Source organism: Chiloscyllium punctatum, chromosome 1, assembly GCF_047496795.1.
Source record: "Chiloscyllium punctatum isolate Juve2018m chromosome 1, sChiPun1.3, whole genome shotgun sequence".
Taxonomy (NCBI): domain Eukaryota; kingdom Metazoa; phylum Chordata; class Chondrichthyes; order Orectolobiformes; family Hemiscylliidae; genus Chiloscyllium; species Chiloscyllium punctatum.
In genome coordinates, this window is record NC_092739.1 from 42,864,657 (window position 1) to 42,886,309 (window position 21,653).

The 21,653-nt window shown below is 41.9% G+C and overlaps 1 protein-coding gene across 2 annotated transcripts in view; it reads right to left on the minus strand.

Annotated features, from left to right (window-relative positions):
* LOC140455550 (lysosome membrane protein 2-like) overlaps positions 1–8,558 on the minus strand; it is a 69,001-nt gene extending 60,443 nt beyond the window's left edge. The window contains exon 1 of one of the 2 annotated variants that reach the window (XM_072550578.1): positions 8,274–8,558. In XM_072550578.1, coding sequence (XP_072406679.1) covers positions 8,274–8,396 — 123 coding nt within the window. In that variant the 5' untranslated portion in view covers positions 8,397–8,558. The remainder of the gene's footprint in view (positions 1–8,273) is intronic. The other variant, XM_072550501.1, reaches the window with a different exon arrangement.
* Positions 8,559–21,653: the final 13,095 nt, after the last annotated feature.

Here is a 21,653-nt window from a genome sequence, read left to right on the forward strand (position 1 = left end):
TTCGTCCAGTGTAACAATGGGAATGAATACCTTACGCCCTGTACATCACATATTTTAAAAGCAGAGAGAATATTTGTGTCTCGGCTATGTAAGGAAATGGCAGCACATGTGCTTTGAATAGAAATGCCAATTGCAGTGGGGAGGCAAGCAAGCTCAGTTCCTGCCAATAAAGTAAACTTTATAGTTGAGACATCACTTACAGACGTTTCACAGTATATTATCAAGTGTTTGTTGCAAATATATGGGGCTAATCTTTGAGCAAACAAAACGTCCAATCACCCATCTTTCTGCCTGTCAGAGAAGATGTATTTTGTTATATCATGGTTTTTAATTCCTGACTTTCAAAATTCTAAATAAAATCTTCCTACACACTTGAAACAGCTCATTCGCCTATGTCTTCTCCTTTTAGCTATCCATGCTTCCAACTGTACACGAAGTGGTTAGTACTGCTGCCTCACAGCATCAGGGACCCAGTTTTGATTCCAGCCTCAGGCAAATGTCTGTGTGGAGTTTGCACATTCGCCCCGTGTCTGCATGGGTTTCCTCCGGGTGCTCCAGTTTCCTCCCACAGTCCAAAGATGTGCAGGTTAGGTGAATTGGTCATAGTAAATTGTCCCATAGTGTTAGGTACATTAGTCAGAGGGAAATGGGTCTGGGTGGGTTATTCTTCGGAGGGTAGGTGTGGACGTGTTGGGCCGAAGGGCCTGTTTCCACCCTGTAGGGAATCTAATCTAATCTAAAAATTTCACAACACCTCCTCTTTATACACCAAAGTAATGGGCGTAATGCAAATACAAGGCTCCAACACCCCTCAATACTTGAGTTTTAAATACAAAAGGAAAAGTGGATACACTTCTGATCATAAGATGGACAAAAACCAACTTGTAGGTCAACAAGTTTACATATAGACAATTGTGACACAGGATCATCAACCTGCACGTACTGCATACCCTGTTGAGTAATTTCTGGTTTACTTGCAATTTCGAGCGCCCATGGTTGTATTGTTTTTAGAAAACAAAGAGAACACTTAGTTCATGAGCAGAGATCACAACTCGCCAACACATGGATTGATAGAAGGATTGAAACAACAAGCACTTGTTTGGCATGTGGAGCACTACTCATTTAAAATTTTTAAATTCTGTCACTAATATCTATCAGCAAAATATACACAAGAATCAAATACCTCAAACCCTGGAAAGGGCATGATTTCCGAAAAGGAATCAATTTCACATTCATCAGGTAGCAAATTGCCAAAAAGATGTGTTTTGTCCCTTCCAAAACCGCTAATGTGCACATATCCACACACTCCATTCACCAAATCCACAATAACCTTTCTGAAGTGGACAACAGCACACTGATTCACAAACACATTTAAAAAGGACTACTTCATCAGCTGTTTAAACTGCAAAGACTATTTCAATCTGACATGCTACAATGGCTTTAGGCGGTGTATTTTGTCCTGCTTTATTTTGAAGAGAGATTTTTAAGATACAGGTGATGCACTGTCTATTCGAAGCCAATAAGCTAAACATGCCTTGCGTTTTTTTTTAAAAAGAAAGGTTGAACAATGGAAGCAGCATGAATGGATCAATTCAGGATCTAACAGAACAAGCGTTTCAGTTTAGCTTTCAGCAATTGTTGGGGTTTTGAAGTTGGCTGTGGAAGCTGTAACATCTCTATTAGCCACAGCAAAAACCTAGAGTTCTCTGCAGCCAGAATTGCATATGAAACAATTTTACTGAATTTGTATTTGCCAAGGATGTTTTTATGGGGTGTTACTACATTGAAATAGCTGTTTAGTAGTTAAGTAATCTACTGTTCTGTAAGTCTTCCCAAAGAGTTACCAATTGTTCTTTCTTTTGTTTGTATTTTAACTGGGGGTAAGACTAAGTGTGCTTTGCTTAAAGCAGTGTAGTGAGACCTATTGAATTAGATCTGGAACGTAGCACGTTTCAGTTGCTTTTAAATAAAAGTTAGGGTCCAAGCTATCTCTTTAATACATGTAAAGGAAGAGGGTTGTTCTGGTCCATAGCACTGTTATTTAATGACCAAATATATGATGGGCCCTCATTTCTACCATTTCCACATTAAATTCTGACAAAAAAATGAAGATAAGGACACAGGAAATAGCAAAAGAACAGAAACAACAATGGAAACAAAGGAAGAATACTGACAGAAATCAGAGTTGTGAGAAACAGCTTCAAGAGTCATTAAAAACAACCTTATGACCCAATTGCCTGTGCCCAGTAGAACTGGAGCATGCGGTTTCTTCTCACTGTGTTGAGTTTGGTCGGAATAACACAAAGTTGAAGGCTGAAACTAAAACGGGTATCAAGCAATCAAGTTTACAGTTGCACAAGTGGACAAGAGCAGAGAAAATGGCACAGCAATTTCCTAACTTGATGTGGGTTTGCTAATAGAGAGGATTCAGCACTGTGACTAACTAATTAAGTGTACTAGGTGGAAGAAGTACATCTATGTGTATGTCATACCTATCAGATGAATTTTTGGCCTGGACAGTGAATATTTCTCCACCACTTCTCACCCCTCCCCCATCCTCAGGGTAATGGTAAGGGCCCCAACATTCCATGCCAACAAACCCCATATTTGGCAAATGAACAAGTGCCATTTCACAGCCTCAAAGTGATGCCATGAATCAGACAGATTACTTCTTCCCAGTAATATTTTGTATGCACTAATCCCTTCTTAATATCCCAGTCATTTTCACCATCGCTGTCATCACCAGTTCACCTTCCCCAGGCACTTTGCTGTGCAAGTCCTAGGAATGACAACTGTACTTTCTCATTCTACACCACACTGCCAATGTGAAATGGGTGCTGGTGAAGTAGGCTCAATCTACTCTTACATCCTCAGAGTCCTCAGCCATTAAAACTGCTTCAATTTATCAGATTTTAATATTTCCTATTCTACTTACCAATCAATCTTCAGCAAAACTCATATCTTACATGCATTTTTAAGTCCTCAATATGCCTTCATTCCTTCCTGTACACATTACTTCTCCTTTGCCTACTTCCTGAACCTCAATAATAACATTTTACAGACATTTCTTTCTGCATTCGCCACCCCATTCCCTTTCTCTCTATTTCTTCCCTCTTATCATAGATATTGTTAATTACTAAATCTACAGTACTGAGGAGAGGACTATACTGGAAAAAATCAATGTCTCGTGTTTTCTCCACAGATGATCCCCTGATTCTAACATCCTCAGATGTAGTTTGATTTCTAACATCTGCAGTATTTTACTTACAAATCACATTTAAAATAATCCTCTCCTGTCACTGGAAGTATTGCAAAACAAGCATTGATAAAACAAAATAAAAACATCTACTTCAATGCAAGTAATTATCTGCAAATTTGACATCATATCCAATACAAAAACCATCAGATTAAATCAAAATATGATCAAACTAAAACAGGTTTGCTCCCATGATGTTTTTCAAGTTTAATATCTAATTAAGAGAAAGGAACTTAGAGATTGGATAAATTGTTATCAGAGATGGAAAATCACACTACTTAAGAAGTACTTAAAGTACATGTTATGTTTTGAAGGAACTTTTATCTTCAAACATTTTCAAGATCCAATGAAAAGTTAAGAAAGTGATCCAATCAAGGTAAACTAAAAAGGATAGATTAACCTGGCAATTTTGATAAATTACTCCCTCTGCAAGAGATCAAATTCTAAATTTGTGTTGATAATAAACTAAACTATTAATGCTGAATAGACATTACAAAACAGCTTGGGCAGCTGTGAATACAGTTTACTTGTTGACCTCAATAAAAATTCTCACAATGGATGATTAATCCTGGCTCAAGGAACAGGAACAGAAACAGCTCGTCAGAGAGAGCACATGGAACAGATCATTGAATTAATACTGTATAATATCTTGAGAGCTGATTACCTAACACATTATATCATGATTCAGTTTTAAGTTATATTATGGTTCACTTTGGAATAAAGTTTCACATGAATAAACATCTTCTTCCAAATCTGAGATGAGAAAAACATCAGAATCACTTTGAACAGTACTATTTACTGCAACTTGGTATTCCCCAAATAGACTTCCAACAGCATTAAATCATTTCAAAGTATTTGGTGTCTTGTAGCATCTCACCCAAGTAAGATGTTATACACATCTAGTCTTTATAACAAAAAGCATTGGTAGGTTAGTCAATCATGGGAGACATGATTACTGAACCCAATTATTTTCCTTAGACTGATAATCATTGATCAGCTGTGTACGACTGGCTATGATTAGAAACCAAAACTTACTTCAACTCTTTTAAGAGGACAACTGCAGTGACACTACTGTTGCCCCTACACAAATTTGAAGATTACATGAATTCTATAGCTCTAACTCCTTAGGTGAGATCTTGCTATGCAACTATGAACCCAGCTGAGTTTCCTTATTTTCACACTGTCAAAGAAAATCCTTTCGAGACTAGTTATTGTACTTACCCAAGTAGTTTAAGCTTGTATTAGAGAGAATCAGCCAAACAAAAACATTCCAGTGAAACAGCTTAATTTGGAGACTGAATTAAACCATAAATCAACTTTAAAGCAGGCAATTTTAATTACTTTGTTGCTTTTGCTTGTCAAACTGAGTCCCGTTTGCTGTAAAGATTAGCTTCAGTGAGGTTTGTTGAGCGTGGTGTGTAACATGACACGATGTGCAATATCAAATGACTTCTAAACATGCTTCTTCCAAGACATGTTCCTTCACAAGCTACTACAACTCCTTAAAATTATGTTTCACACACCTAAATCATATTAAATATGTGATCACATCACTTGACAAAAAAAGGGTAATGACAAATAGCTCAGATAAATTCTACAAGTTTATAGTCCTATTTAATGAGATAACTAGCACCACAACAAAAACGCAATCTCATAACTGTCTGTGTGGAGTTTGCATGTTCTCCCAGTGTCTGCGTGGGTTTCCTCCCACAGTCCAAAGGCACGCAGGTCAGGTGAATTGGCCATGCTAAATTGTCCGTAGTGTTAGGTGCATTAGTCAGAGGGAAATGGGTTTGGGTGGGTTGCTCTTCGGAGGGTCGATGTGGACTTGTTGGGCCGGAGGGCCTGTTTCCACACTGTAGGGAATCTAATTTTTTAAAAAATTTACAATGAAATTATAGTGTAGTAACAGGCTCTTTGACCTACCTGTTCCATGCTAACATTTTATGTTCCACACAAGCTTACTTCTACTCTATTTGATCTGAAACCATCAACATATCTTCCTATTCCTTTCTCCCTCAAGTACTTAAGCAGATTATTGTTAAATACTTTCTTCTTCAGCTTCTCAATGTGATGATAGGTTTTCACCCACTAAACACTCTGGACAAGTATGAATTTCTGCAAAAGTTCTCACTGGATTTATTAATGACTGTTTAAATATACTATGTTTCTGGTTAAATACAGTAAAGTGCACTTCTCTGGTCTCAAAAACTCTCCTGCTCATGTCCTAATTTGCACCAAATACCATTCATCCAACACCTCTATACTGGCTCCTGGTTAAGTAACACAATGACTTTAAAATTCTTAATTTTTATAAATCTTTCCTTGACCTTTCTTGCTCCTCATGCCCAAGCTCTTCCCCATCACAAGCCTCAGACACATCCAAGCCTCACTTTTTCTGGCCTTTAGCATTGCCAGTTTTAATCACTTTACTATTAATAACATTTTGACAACTAAAGACTTGCCTTGGTTTATCTGTCAGTCACTTTCCTCCTCAAAGATACTCAACATTTCTCTCTGGCCAAGATTTCAGTCATGTGCCCTAACATTTCCATGATTCAGTGACAATTCTGTTTGGTGACACTCCTCAGCAGCATCTTAAGATATTTCCTTATATTTAGGAATTCAATATGAATGCAAGTGTTGTGATGCCATTTAGCTTTAGAGCCCACATTAAACCACAAAATATTACCTTATAATCACATTTCTAGAATTTTGGGAAACTAAGGGTCTCATCTTTAGATGCTCAGAAGCTGTTGCCACTATCTCTATGCATGAATACTTTGCACCTCCTCTTCAGTACAAAAAAAATGACATTTCCTCTGATCGCCAATAATCAAACTATTCTGACTTATGTCAGGCAGATTCCAGCATTCCCACGTACACTACATTTCGAACCAAAAATACCAAGAATAATTCAATCAAGAGAAATGAGTCTCAACTTCACAATTGTGACATATCCTTGCCTGACAAAATTCTTATCTAATTTCTGAAATTTTCAACTAATCTCACCTCAACAGTTTTATGGCAAGCAAAGTAAGTTCCATTTTGGCATACCATCACCATCAAGGATAATTAGGAATGGGCAAAAATGTTGACTTTGGCAGGGGCACTCAGCTCACTCAAAATCAATATAAAAGTCACTAACCATTACAAATTCCTGACATTGTGCCTAAATGACACACACTAAGTTTTGAAAATTTCTTGCCGTGTACCCCACCAATTGAAGAGTTTTTATTGAAAAGTCCCTTTTAACAAAATCCATCAGTGCATAAAGTTATTTAAAAAGTAAAAACAGTGGTAAAGAAAATTTAAGAGAATATATATTGCTTAAATATAGTTAAGTAAAGGATTTAGAATTAACATTAAGTACACATAGTGCACAACAGCTCAGCAGTTAATACTGCTGCCTCACAGCACCAGGGATCTAGGCTCAATTCCATACTCAGGTGACTGTGTGTGGAGTCACAACAATCTCCAGTGTTTGCATGGGTTTCCTCCCACAGTACAAAATTGTGCAAGCTATGTGAATTGGCTAGGCTATATTGCCCATAGTGTTCAGGGATGTGCAGGCTAGGTGGATTAATCATGGGAAATGTAGAATTACAGGAATAGGGTTGGTGGATGGGTCCAGGTTGTAGACTCGATGCGCCAAATGACCTGCTTCCACACTGTAGGGATTTTATGATGATCTATGATTAAACAGCTATACAACAAAAAGGATACAATTAGCAAAACAGCAATTTGTCCACAAAAAATGTAAACTTTGAGAGCCAAATGCTGAGATACCTGAAGGATATAGATGTATGGAGAAAGCCCACAGACCAGCCATGATTTCATTGAACTGAAGTCTGGAGGGGCTGAACAGCCTACTCCTGCTCCTATTTTTATTAAATCAAAGCTCTTTAAAAGAGGAAGAGAGTGTCATATGCGATTACCTGCAAAAGATCATTTGAAGTCATAAAATCTTCGTTATTCTTTCCTAGGTTCTCTCCTCTGCATCCAAAGGATTTAAAAATCTACTTTAAAAGCATGCCTGCTAATTAACCCAACTGGATGCTCGCATGCCACAATATCAAATCGTATAAAGAGAAACAATTTTGGTAAAAACAAAACTTGTACACTTCCACCCTCCTCCCACTTCAATATTGGTAGCTACTTTTAGCTGTATTCAAGCACCTATCCTTCTCTTCCTATATGCTCATACTACCTGCTAATGTAGTCAACTCAGCCACATTAGCAACATTTATAACAATCCTTAGATAAGCACATGGATGATTTCTGGATAGTGTAGGGGAACCAGCTGAGAATAGTTGACAGGTTGGCGCAACATCGAGGGCTGAAGGGCCTGTTCTGCGCTGTATCGTTCAATGTTCCCCTCATTCAAAACTTTCTTCATCACTATCCCCGTCCCTAACTCCTTTCTCACGTTTTCTTACTAAAACGCTGCACATTCACCTAGCTTTTTCGGGCTCTAGACAAATGAACTATGAATATGGACTGCTGTGCAGAAGTCATGTGTCATCCTCAACCATGACTCAACACTCCAGTATGTTCCAATTACGCAAACCTTGCAAACTACACTCATTCCCCAATGTACAGGCGACACATCAGTAGAATTGAAGTATTTGGGCCGTCTAACTAAATTACACGCTGTTTTTCAACACTAAAGATCTACAGTTTCAGGGCTGTCACCAACTCTGCAACTGTTTTCAATTCCAGACTTTTTGTGCAACATATTTAATTGGTAACAAACAACAGCAATGTTTATGTGACGGCTTTTATTTAAGCTTGGAACAAAGCCAAAAGTATCCTTCTACACAATGTTGAGTAGTTCATTGATGCGGCGGCCCCTATTGTGAATTTCTTCGCCTCAATATCAACCAAAAACAACTGCTGTTACATCACCAGGGACATCCAAAACATGAAACAGGTGAAAAGGAGGATAAGCAAAACAGAATGCACTCTTTCCCCCCGATACAACACAATTAACTTGAACACAAACGCCAGGCCTTACCTTTTTAACGTACTTATCGACAATATCAACGAAGACGTTAGTAACTAGGAGTGCAATGCTCGCTATTAAGAGAATAATGCAAAGAATGCCGATTGTGTAAGTGACTGCAGGCCGCACCCCCATTGTAGAGAGCGAGAAGCAGCAGCAGCTGGTGCTGGAACAGACTGAGTGACAAACAGCTGAGAGCGATCCCCGGGCCCTGCGCTCACACAGGGAACACGCATGCGCAGTTACTCTTTCCCAGGGCAGGGCGAAGCTGCAGCTCCTGCAGGAAAGCTGTCTCTGAAAGGGAAACCCATGCTGGTTTCAGGTACAGGCAGTCCAACCTCCTTTCACAAATGCGTCGACTGATGGGCGGTGCGTTTGCAACACTGTCGTGCTTTCACTTTGGATCTGTATCGTTCGCGCTATTTTTCTTTGAAGAATCACTGATCCGAAGATGCCCAGCCTCTGTATTTCAGTCTTCCCCTGGACTATGACCCCCATCATAGAACATCAGACCATTGTGTCTCCTACAGTCACTAACCTCATTTCATCTGGCGATCTGCCCACCACTGCCTCCAAGCTGCTAGAACACCAGCTTTGTACAGGTCGCCTCTACCTCCTTGCAGAAATCTACAAACAGGTCTGGCCTGGGCAGACCCATTGATTTTGTCTGCTCCTGTACCACAGAACTAATCTCCTCCTACCTTGACTCAGTCTTTTCTCCCCAATCCAGTCCCTGCCCACGTTCATCTGCAATTCCTTTGATGTTTTACGCCAGTTTTGGAATATCCAGTTTGCAGGCTCCAGCTGCCTCCTCAGGAAATAAAATCCCTTTACACGTCCATCCCCCACCAGGATAGTCTGAGGGCTTTCCACATCTTCCTGGAGCAAAGGCCTGAACCGTTCCTACCCACCACCACTCTCCTCTGGCTGGCTGAGCTCAACAACTTTTTAAACTCCCCTCATTTTCTTTAGGTCAGGGGTCCCAGTTATGGCTGTCTCTTCATGGGATACATGGAACATTTCACATCTTATTCTGGCCTCTAGCCACAATTCTTTCTCCGATATATCAATGATATCATCGGTACTCCTTGTCTCTTTTGTCTCAAATTGGAAAAGTTCATTGATTTTGCTTCTAATTCCAACCCACTTTCACTTGGTCTATCTCTGACTTCTCCCTCCACTTGCTCAACATTTTTGGGGATAGACTGGCCACATATCCACTTTCAACCCACTGGCTCCCACAGCTCCATGAACTATACATCCGAGCACCCTGCTTCCCGGAAAGCCTCCATTCCATTCCTCACTCTCTTTCGCATATGTTCCAATGAGTCGAGGGTGTGGTGCTGGAAAAGCACAGCAGGTCAGGCAGCATCCAAAGAGCAGGCAAATCAATATTTCGGGCAATAGGGGTTTTTGCCTGAAACGTCAATTTTCCTGCTCCTCAGATGCTGCCTGACTTGCTGTGCTTTTCTAGTATTGCAGTCCTCACTTTTGCCTATGTTCCAATGAGGCCGATTTTAAGAAGGGAGCCTCCGAAATGTCCTTCTTCCTCAATCTGAGGATTCTCCAGCTCTGTTGTCAACAGGGCCCTCAACCAGTTCAGACCCATCTCCCGTCCTCACCCCCCTCTCTCTTACCACAACAGTGCAAGGGCTCCCCTGTCCTTACCTACCATTGCACTAACATCCACATCCAGAAGATCATCAGTCACCAGTTGTACCATTTCCAGCAACATGCCATAAGCAGAGACATATTCCCTTGTCCACCTTCTGCAGGGAACATTCCCTCTGGGACATCCTGGTCCACTCTTACTTCACTTCCCAACACCACACCCACCTACCCAATATTCCCCCCCCAACACAGCCTCATGGCACCTTCCCCTGTAACCGCCAAAGATGGAACACCTGCCCATTTACCTCCTCAGTATCGAAGGGCCCAAACACACCTTCCAGGTGAAGCAGCACTTTACATACACTTCACACAATCTCGTCTCCTGCATTCACTGTTCACAATGGGGAAAATGAGGAGACTGGGTGACCGCTTCACAGAACATCTACGTTCTTCCCGCAGAAATGACCTTGAGCTTCCAGTTGCCTGCCACTTTAACACACCACACCTGTTCCCTGGTCAGCAGCTCTGTCTCAGGCTTGTTGCAGTGCTCCAGCGAAACTCAGCGCAAGTTGGAAGAACACCACCTCATTTTCTGCTTGAGGACTCTGCAGCCCTCTAGCCTCAATATCAATTTCAATAACTTTAGGGCCTAAACTCTCCCACGTCACAGCTTCCTACCCCACATACCAGGCCTTGTTTCCTGCCATTACACACTACCTATTATTAGCCACTAACAGTTTCTATTAATAACTCGCCTGATCATTATCAACTCTCTGTCCAACTGTTTTCTCTATTTGGGCTCTATCCCCACCTATCGATTACTCCCCACACCACCCACTACCCCACCCCCACCCCCCATATGATCTGCGTATAAGCTGACATTTTCCTAGCTACCATCAGATCTGAGGATCACCATACTCGAAAAGTTCACTTTGATTTCTGTTCACAGATGCTGCCAGACCTGCTGAGCTTTTCCAGCAATTTCTCTTTTTGTTTCTGATTCACAGCATCTGCAGTTTTTTCCATTTTTACTCTCTGTTTCAATATTTACTTGAGAAGAAATCAAATCAGATTTGTCTCGTCATTTGAAATCCAGGAGGATTGTCCTGGAGATTCCAGGAATTAAAAATTAATCTCCTGGACTTGATTGTGAGCAGCAAAATATGTTATTTATAGGGATGTTTGGAAACATTTTATCATTGTCCTTGAGTAGCTTCATTTAGTGCTTAGTTATACAGATTTTGGGAATTGGATATGGGATTGTTTGTTGAGGAGAGAAATGTTTTGACGAAAGCCAGGCCAACAGATTAGATACTTTAAATTTGTTCCTTCTCCAATCCAGCAGGAATGGAGCAAGACTTGGAGGAGTAAGATTTGGAAGTTGAGGAATCCCAGCATCTGGGCACATCAAGACAACTGAGTAGAGGGTGCTGCATCCTGGACAACATATCCAACACATACGGGAATTGAGCCATGGTCTTGGACCTTTCTGAGATTCAATGACAGATGGATTACCGCGATTTCTTGCAATAGAACTTGTTGCCTGTGAGACCTGTTGAGGTGAATATGCCCTACCAATGGTCCTCAAAGTCATGTCTACTTTGAATTTTGCTCTTCTGGGTACTTTCAGTTAGCTTCAGTTAGTTTATCAATCACTTCTGCCAGTTTGCAGTTCACAGCTGTAGTAGGTAGATAACCAATATCCTCTGTGCCAAATGAATGGATCATGATCTCCATTGGCTCCAACATTCAATAGAAAAGATACATTGTCCTGGCGTCTGTGTGATATTGGTGTCCATTGAGCACCATAATAAAAGCTCATTCCAGCAACAGTTTTAAATCTGTGGACTGTCAAGATCAGAAGTTTGCTTCAACACCATTTCCCCCAGATCATATGTCATACGTCAACATGATCAGCAGAATATTGTTCCACTTTGCCTTGAAGAAGGATGGTAAGGACAAGCCAGGGAACTTATAGACCGGTGAGCCTGACATTGGTAGTAGGCGAGTTGTTGGAGGGAATCCAGAGGAACAGGAAGTACATGTATTTGGAAACGCAAAGACTGATTAGGGATAGCCAACGTGACTTTGTTTGTGGGAAATCATGTCTAACAAACTTGATTGAGTTTTTTGAAGAAGTAACAAAGAGGATTGATAAGGGGGAGCAGTAGATGTGATCTATATGGACTTCAGTAAGGCGTTCAACAAGGTTCCCCATGGGAGACTGGTTGGCAAGGTTAGATCTCATGGAATACAGGGAGAATTAGCCATTTGGATAACGAACTGGCTCAAAGGTAGAAGAGAGAGGGTGGTGGTGGAGGGTTGTTTTTCAGACTGGAGACCTGTGACCAGTGCCACAAGGATCGGTGCTGGGTCAACTACTTTCTCATCATTTACATAAATGATTTGGATGCGAGCATAAGAGGTACAGTTATTAAGTTTGCAGATGACACCAAAATTGGAGGTGTAGTGGACAGTGAAGAAGGCTACGTCTGATTACAACGGGATCTTGATCAGATGGGCCAATGGGCTGAGAGGAGGTAGATGGAGTTTAATTTAGATAAATGTGAGGTGCTGCATTTTGGGAAAGCAAATCTTAGCAGACTTATACACTTAATGGTAAGGTCCTAGGGAGTGTTGCTGAACAAAGAGAGCTTGGAGTGCAGGTTCATAGCTCCTTGAATGTGGAGTCACAGGTAGATAGAATAGTGAAGAAGGCGTTTGGTATGCTTTCCTTTATTGGTCAGAGTATTGAATACAGAAGTCAGGAGGTTATGTTGCGGCTGTACAGGACATTGGTTAGACCACTGTTGGAATATTGTGTGCAATTCTGATCTCCTTCCTGTTGGGAAGATGTTGTAAAACTTGAAAGGGTTCAGAAAAGATTTACAAGGGTGTTGCCAAGGTTGGAGGATTTGAGCTGCAGGGAGAGGCTGAATAGGCTGGGGCTGTTTTCCCTGGAGCGTAGGAGGCTGAGGGGTGACCTTACAGAGGTTCATAAAATCATGAGGGGCATGGATAGGATAAACAGACAAAGTCTTTTCCCTGGGGTTGGGGAATCCAGAACTAGAGGGCATAGGTTTAGGGTGAGAGGGGAAAGATACAAAAGAGACCGAAGGGGCAACTTTTTCACACAGAGGGTGGTGCGTGTATGGAATGAGCTACCAGAGGAAGTTGTGGAGGCTGGTACAATTGCAACGTATAAAAGGCATTTGGATGGGTATATGAATAAGAAGGATTTGGAGGGATATGGGCTGGTGCTGGCAGGTGGAACTAGATTGGGTTAGGATATCTAGTCAGCATGGACAAGTTGGACCAAAGGGTCTGTTTCCATGCTGTACATCTCTATGACTCTATAAGAGGAACCACCATCAAATGATGAAAACCTATGAGAAAGAGGAAGTCACTGAGTGAAAAAGGCACTCTGCACAATTAGCATATTGTTGCAACAGATGTAAAAGGCCACACATTTAGCAGTGAGTCCCATGTGATTCTTATATCCCTGCCCTGAGAACGTAGGCAGAGCCCACCTGCATATCAATTCTTGTCAAATGCTTCATTTTGCATCGAACATTTAAAACATGCTATACTTCCTATAAATAAGACATTCCGACAATGTCATTCCTGATGAAGGGCTCATGCCCTAAGCATCGACTTTCCTGCTCCTCGGATGCTGCCTGACTGGCTGTGCTTTTCTAGCGCCACACATCTCGATTCTGACAATTTTGACTCAGAAGTAACTCTGAAACTCTGTTGAAGGCCAAGGTGGCTGAATATGATCGAGTTGGTTCATTTAATGACAAAAATAATGAATGCCTTTTATTTCTCTCATCCAGATGTAGTGTTTCTCTTTAGAGAATGTTTCCTAACTCCTGTGAGGTTCTCTTTAGTGAGCTGAGCAAAGCTGGCATTGTCTTGGTGTTCCTGAGTGCTCAAGCCCATTTGGATCCGATTTCAGGTTACTGCAACTCAGTTGCTGCCAGTGTGGTCTGTCCTAGCTGGCATGTTGGCACTGTGGCAGGTATTAGTTGTTCAGGTATGCTGACAGTTTGTTCCCATTTCACTACTGCCTCCCTTCAGATTTGGGTCTCTTCCACTGATCTGTCTAAATGAAGACAGCAGAAGATGCCAGGATCAAGGATATCTCAGAGAGGGTGCAGAATGTTTTCAAAGGGGAGAGGGACTAGCAGCAGGTCATTGTAAACATTCGAACTAACAACATAGGAAGGGAAAAGGATAAGATTCTGAAGGGAGAATATAGAAAGTCAGGCAGGAATTTATAAAGGAGATCCTCAAGGGCAGTAATATCTGGATTACTCTCAGTGCTACGAGCTGGTGAGGGTAGGAATAGGAGGATAGAGCAGATGAATGCATAGCCGAGGAGCTGGTGTGTGGGAGACGGGTTCACATTTCTGGATCATTGGAATCTCTTCTGGGGTAGAAGTGACATGTACAAGAAGGACGGATTACACCTGAAAAGGAAGGGTACTAATATACTGGCAGGGAGATTTGCAAGAGCTGTCTAGGAGGATTTTAACTAGCAATATGGTGGGGGTGGGGGGAGGTTGATGTGGGGTGGCACCCAGGGAAATAGTGAGGAAAGAAATCAATCTGAGACTGATACAGTTAGGAAAGAGAGCGAGTCAAACAGTCAGGGTAGGCAGGGACAAAGCAGAGAACAAGGTAGGACTGATAAGTTAAACTGCATTTATTTCAATGTAAGAGGTCTTACAGGGAAGGCAGATGAACTCAGGGCATGGTTAGGAACATGGGACTGGGATATCATAGCATTTACAGAAACGTGGCTCAGGGATGGACAGGACTGGCAGCTTTATGTTCCAGGATACAAATTCTTCAGGAAGGATAGAAAGGGAGGCAAGAGAGGAGGGGGAGTGGCATTTTTGAGAAGGGATAGCGTTACAGTTGTATTTAGGGAGGATATTCCTGGGAATACGTCCAGAGAAGTTATTTGGGTGAAACTGAGAAATAAAAAAGGGATGATCACTTTATTGGGATTGTATTATAGGCACCCTAATAGTATGTGGGAAATTGAGAAACAAATTTGTAAGGAGATCTCAGCTATCTGTAAGAATAATAGGGTAGTTATGGTAGGGGATTTTAACTTTCCAAACATAGATTGGGACTGCCATTGTGTTAAGGGTTTAGATAGAGAGGAATTTGTTAAGAGTGTACAAGAAAACTTTCTGATTCAGTATGTGGATGTACCTACTAGAAAAGTTGCAAAACTTGACCTACTCTTGGGGAATAAGGCAGGGCAGTGGGGGAACACTTTGGGGCCAGTGACCATAATTCTATTACTTTTAAAATCGTGATGGAAAAGGATAGACCAGATCTAAAAGTTGAAGTTCTAAATTGGAGGAAGGTTAATTTTGACAGTGTTGGGCAAAAACTTTCGAAAGCTGATTGGGGACAGATGTTCGCAAGTAAAGGGAAGGCTGGAAAATGGGAAGCCTTCAAAAATGAGATAACAAGAATCCAGAGAAAGTATATTCCTGTTAGGGTGAAAGGAAAGGCTGGTAGGTATCGGGAATGCTGGTTTACTAGAGAAATTGAGGTTTTGATTAAGAAAAAGAAGGAAGCATATGTCAAATATAGACAAGAGAGATCGAGTCAATCCTTAGAAGAGCATAAAGACAGTAGGAGTATACTTAAGAGGGAAATCAGGAGGGCAAAAAGGGGACATGAGATAGCTTTGGCAAATGGGGTTAAGGAGAATCCAAAGGGTTTTTAATAAATATATTAAGAACAAAAGGAAAACTAGGGAGAGAATAGGGCCCATCAAAGATCAGCAAGGCAGTCTATGTATGGAGCTGCAGGAGGTGGGGTAAGATACTATGGAAAAGAACATGGAAGATATACAATGTGGGGAAATAGATGGTGACATCTTCAAAAATGTCCATATTACACATGAGGAGGTGTTAGATGTCTTGAAATGCATAAAGGTGGATAAATCCCCAGGACCTGATTAGGTGTACCCTAGAACTCTGTGGGAAGCTAGAGAAGAGATTGCTGGGCCTCTTGCTGAGATATTTGTGGCATCGATAGTTACAGGTGAGACACCAGAAGACTGAAGGTTGGCTAATGTGGTGCCACTATTTAAGAAAGATGGTAAGAAAAAGCCTGGGAATTATAGATCAGTGTGCCTGACCTCAGTAGTGGTCAGAAAGTGAGGACTGCAGATGCTGGAGATCAGAGCTGAAAATGTGTTGCTGGAAAAGCGCAGCAGGTCAGGCAGCATCCAAGGAGCAGGAGAATCGACGTTTCGGGCATGAGTTCCTGAAGAAGGGCTCATGCCCGAAACATCGATTCTCCTGCTCCTTGGATGCTGCCTGACCTGCTGCGCTTTTCCAGCAACACATTTTCAGCTCAGTAGTGGTCAGGTTGTTGGAGGGAATCCTGAGGGACAGGATTTATATGTATTTGGAAAGACAAGGACTGATTAGGAATAGTCAGCATGGTTTTGTGTGTGGGAAATCATGTCTCATGAATTTGTTTGAGTTTTTTGAAGAAGTAACATAGAGGATTGATGAGGGCAGAGTGGTAGATGTGATCAGTATGGACTTCAACAAGGCGTTCGACAATGTTCCCCATGGGAGACTGATTAGAAGGTTAGCTGTCATGGAATACAGGGAGAGCTAGCCATTTGCATACAGAACTGGCTTGAAGGTAGAAGACAGAGGATGGTGGTGGAGGGTTGCTTTTCTGATGGGAAGCCTGTGACCATTTGTGCGCCACAAGGATCAGTGCTGGGTCCACTACATTTCATAATTTATATAAATGATTTGGATGTGAACATAGGAGGTATAATTATTAAGTTTGCAGATGACACCAAGATTGAAGGTGTAATGGACAACGAAGAAGCCAGAACATAACGGGATCTTGATCAGATGGGCCAACGGGCTGTGAAGTGGCAGATGGAGTTTAATTCAGATTAATGCGCGGTGCTGCATTTTCGGAAAGCAAATCTCAGCAGGGCTTATACACTTAATGGTAGGGTCCTGGGGAGTGTTGCTGAACAAAGCGACGTTGGAGTGCAGGTTCATAGCTCCTTGAAAATTGAGTCACAGGTAGATAGGGTAGTGAAGAAGACATTTGGCCTGGCTTCCTTTATCAGTCAGAGTATTGAGTACAGGAGTTGGGAGGTCATGTGCCGCCTGTACAGGACATTGGTTAAGCCACTGTTGGAATATTGCATGCAATTCTGATCAGCTTCCTATCAGAAAGATGTTGTGAAACTTGAAAGGGTTCAGAAAAGATTTGCCAGGGTTGGAGGATTTGAAGTGTCGGGAGAGGCTGAACAAGCTGGGGCTGTTTTCCCTGGAGCGTCGGAGGGCTGAGGTTTACAAAGTTATGAGGGGCGTGGATAGGGTAAATAGACAAGGTCTTTTCCCTGGGATGGGGGAGTCCAGAACTAGAGGGCGTAGGTTTAGGGTGAAAGGGAAAAGATACAAAAGGGACCTGAGGGACAACTGTTTCACTCAGAGGGAGGTTGCATCTGTGGAATGAGCTGCCAGAGGAAGTGGTGGAGGCTGGTACAATTACAACATTTAAAAGGCATCTGGATGGGTATATGAATAGAAAAGGTTTGGAGCAATTTGGGCCGGGTGCTGGCAAGTGGGACTAGAATAGTTTAGGATATCTGTTCGGCATGGACGAGTTGGACCGAAGGGTCTGTTTCCATTCTGTACATCTCTATAACTCTATGACCGAGCCCAGAGAATGTATTATCCATTTGATTTACCAATCACTCAGTTATGTATCCTGAACTCTGGATGGCAGCTATTTTAAGCTTAAACTAAAGCTGTAGATCATGTGAGCATGACTTCCCATAAACTGAGGGCCTAGTTTCTGCTTATCTGAAGCTAATCACACTATTCAGAGTGGAGTGCAGAGTATGAGATAACACCACAGACTAGATAAGGATTCCTTACTTCAACCATTATTGTGTAACTTCTAAGTATAACTCCTCCTACCCCATCCAGTTGTTTGTGTGAAGTCAACATTTATCAGGCCCTTAAGTACTTTATCTCTCTAATCTCAGTAGAAGGAGTACTCCCTCATCACTTTGTCACCAGAAAGATCAGGGATTAGCTCCTCTCTCAGTGATTCCAATCAGCCTCTTGCAACGTTGCCCTGAGAGCTGTGACAGAGTGTGACAGTGTGATCTCTCCTGGGTTGTCCTTGCCAGCAGTCATTACTGTTGTCCACTGCATTTTGCTTGGTGCTGATTCCTCAAGCTCATTATTTCTCCCATACAGAGTTTGAATTGGTGCTTGGGACAGATAGAGATCCTTCTCAGAAGGCGTTTTGATCTCTTACAGGATCTTTTAAGAAAGAATAAGGAAAGAAGGATTGGAATGGGATGGGAAAGTGAACATTAGCAGGTATCAGGGTTTAGATCAGAGTGGTGCTGGAAAAGCAGCATCCGAGGAGCAGGAAAATCGATGTTTCAGGCAAAAGCCCTTCATCAGGAATAGAGGCAGGAAGCCTCCAGGGTGGAGAGATAAATTGGGGGGAGGGAGGTGGAGAGGGGTGTGGGGTGATGGGGCTGGGGAGAAGGTAGCAAAGAGTACAATAGTTGAATGGGGGTGGGGATGGAGGTGATAGGTCAGAGGGGAGGGTGGAGCAGATAGGTGGGAAGGCTGATTGACAGGTAGGACAGGTCATGACGACTGTGCTGAGCTAGAAGGTTGGAACTGAGGTAAGGTGGGGGGAGGGGAAATGAGGAAACGGGTGAAGTCCACATTGATGCCCTGGGGTTGAAATGTTCCAAGGCGGAAGGTGAGGCGTTCTTCCTCCAGGCGTCGGGTGGTGAGGGAGCAGCAGTGGGGGAGGCCCAGGACCTGCATGTCCTCAGCAAAGTGGGAGGGGGAATTGAAATGTTGGGTCACGGGGCGGTGGGATTGATTGGTGCGGGTGTCCCAGGAATGTTCCCTGAAGCGCTCTGCGAGGAGAAGTCCAGTCTCCCCAATGGGAGCAACAGATACAATAAGTGACATTGGTGGATGTGCAGGTGAAACTTTGATGGATGTGGAAGGCTCCTTTGGGGCCTTGTATGGAGGTGAGGGGGGAGGTTTGGGCGCAGGTTTTGTAATTCCTGCCGTGGCTGGGGAGGGTGCCAGGATGGAGGGGTGGTTTGTTGGGGGGTGTGGACCTGACCAGGCAGTCACAGAGGGAACGGTCTTTGCTTTGCCAGTTATGGTCATGGGTTCCTCATTCTAACCACTGTCTAATAAAGAAGCTACATGTTGAATTTATGTGTGACAATGATTTATGGACCCTGGCCTTGGCTTTCCCTGCAAGGTTAAGCTTTTTTCAACATCTACTCTGTCAGACTCCTTCACAATCTTAAAGTCACCCTTTAAATATTTTTAGAGAAACAAGCTTAACCTGTTAATTTTTTTTTGCAGATTAATATAACCTGACATTTATATTATTATATCTTTTGCAACGTCTTCAGTGTCTCTGTAATGTTTTTTTGTTACACAGAGACAGAACTGATCATAATATACCAAATGAGTTCAATACTTTTTAAAGCTTTCCCTTTTGAAGTGAAAAGCTGTGCCTTATTTTTTGCACCTCATTATTTGTCCATTTAAATTACCATTTGTTGATGTTGCACTTAATTTGACAATGATACTCCCATTCTGAAAGTGTATTTTTCTTCAGTCCTTCTCCTTGTTAAAAATACTCCTCAAGTTGACATCATTCATTGTTTTTTCTAATTTCTGAATTTAAATTTCTGAATGTAAATGGGGAACTACAGTGAAACCAGCACTGATCCTTGTGAAACACCATTTCCTGCCTTTCACCAGTATGAGTGACAAAGAGAATTAATGAAGATAGTGTTGATATTGGGTATAGAGCCTTAAACAAGGGGTTGGTTCAGTTGTTTCACATGTTGTTCTTAATAATACCAACAATTCAATTTTCAATCTAGTTGAAGTGGACTTGGGACTTCCCTCTTTGTCTTTTGTCTGAGAGCAGAAGGCAAATCCCCAGTGACTAAAATGGTCAAGAAAGTGGCTCAGAATGAAGCATCAGCAGATAAGAATCTGTGGTCCTGCTCTCAGGCAAAGCACGAATGGAATGGAAATCTTAAACAGCTAACCAGTGTCTATGACAGTACTTGTTTTTTCTCGTTTGCATCTTTTATTACAAAATGAGAATAGATCACCTTTCGTGTATCATGATAAAAGATCAGAATCTTGCAGTACATTTGGACATATAAAACTTTTAATTACAATATGTGACTTTTAAGGTAGACTGATGCAGTTAAGAAATAATCTGTGGATGTAAATTCACTCACTATCTGATAGAGTCCTGTGTTGGCCCAAGGAATGTCACAGCTGTACAGTGTCAGGGAAACTTCAAACAGAAAGGCTAAAAACGAAGAGCTAACAAGAGGCTGATCACCTAAACCTCTCTCAGCAGGAAGCCGTATCTGTAGATTGTGTATTACTCTTCTAGGGATAAAGAAAAGGGTTAAAAACAAACTGCAACACTGGTCTCAATGTTTGGTGGCCTAATGTCCTAGATATGGAGTAGTGCACTCTGGAAGGCAAAGCTTTAAGAATAGCCACTAAACACTCCTCCACTGAAGGTAAACCAAGGGAAAGTATTCTCTCACTCTGAATGCAGCCAGTCAGATGCTGTCAAAAGGAACTGGAGAAGGGAATTACAATCAACTTGCAAAGTGAGGAATCTTAAGATCTACTGTTCAATTTCCGTGTCAACATTATTAGTGACATCCACTGTAATGGCCTCAATGTTTGCCCATTGGCTATTTATGAATGATTCAGAAACCAATCTTTTTTTAACTTGTATCCATTTTTGACTCATTTCACAATTCTAACCTGTGTGTATGTGTGCAGTGTTACTATTTTTCTTGCACATGAGAAAATAGTGAACTCACTCTTCTGTTTTGGTCAAGAAAGCCTGATTAATTCAGTTCCTTTTGAGACATAACTTTATTTGGTCTGAGAGGAAGGTAGTCACAAGGGAAGGGTTCCCTTTTTTTCAAAATAATCTTGCTGTGTCCATCCAAGGAGCTGTTTGCCTAAAGAAGGAAGCGAGTTGATTTCTCCCTGCTTTGGAGCTTAAGTTGGGGTAACCCATCTAGAATGGAATACACTAAGAGACTAGATAGACTGCAATTATTCTCCACAGAGCAAAAAACATGAGGGAAAATATGAGTCAGGTGTTCAAACCATGGAGTTCTGACTGGGTTAAATAGTTTCCACCAGGCAGTGAAATGTTCAAACTCTGGCATTCTGACTGGGTTAAGTGTTTTCCAGTTGCACATCTATTTAGGGCAAATTAATCTGGGGAGATAAGAAAACGTTTTTATGCATGAAATTGATAGAATAGAACGCATTGCCTGAAATGGTGGAAGAATTAGAGTCGATAGTAATTTTCAAATTGCACTTTAAAATATGATTGCAAAAGGAGAGTAGTGCTTGGCTATCAAGAGCATTAGAATGGGGGGGGTGGGGGGGGGGGTGTGATTGAGTAACTCTGTCAAAGACCCAGAGCGTCCTCTTGTGTTGTCAGACGATGTGATACTTGTCAGTTTCCTGACATAGAACTGGCCTTCCGGTGTTTACTGCTGCTACAAATGGGTCTCCTAGCAACTATATTGTTTACAATCGATGGGAGGGAAGTCAGGCTCGGCCAGTGCGAATGCTGCCTTTGTAATGTGTCCGCAGTGAACAGTGTCATTTGGGAAAAGCAGCACAATCCCCCCCCCCCCCCCCTGCG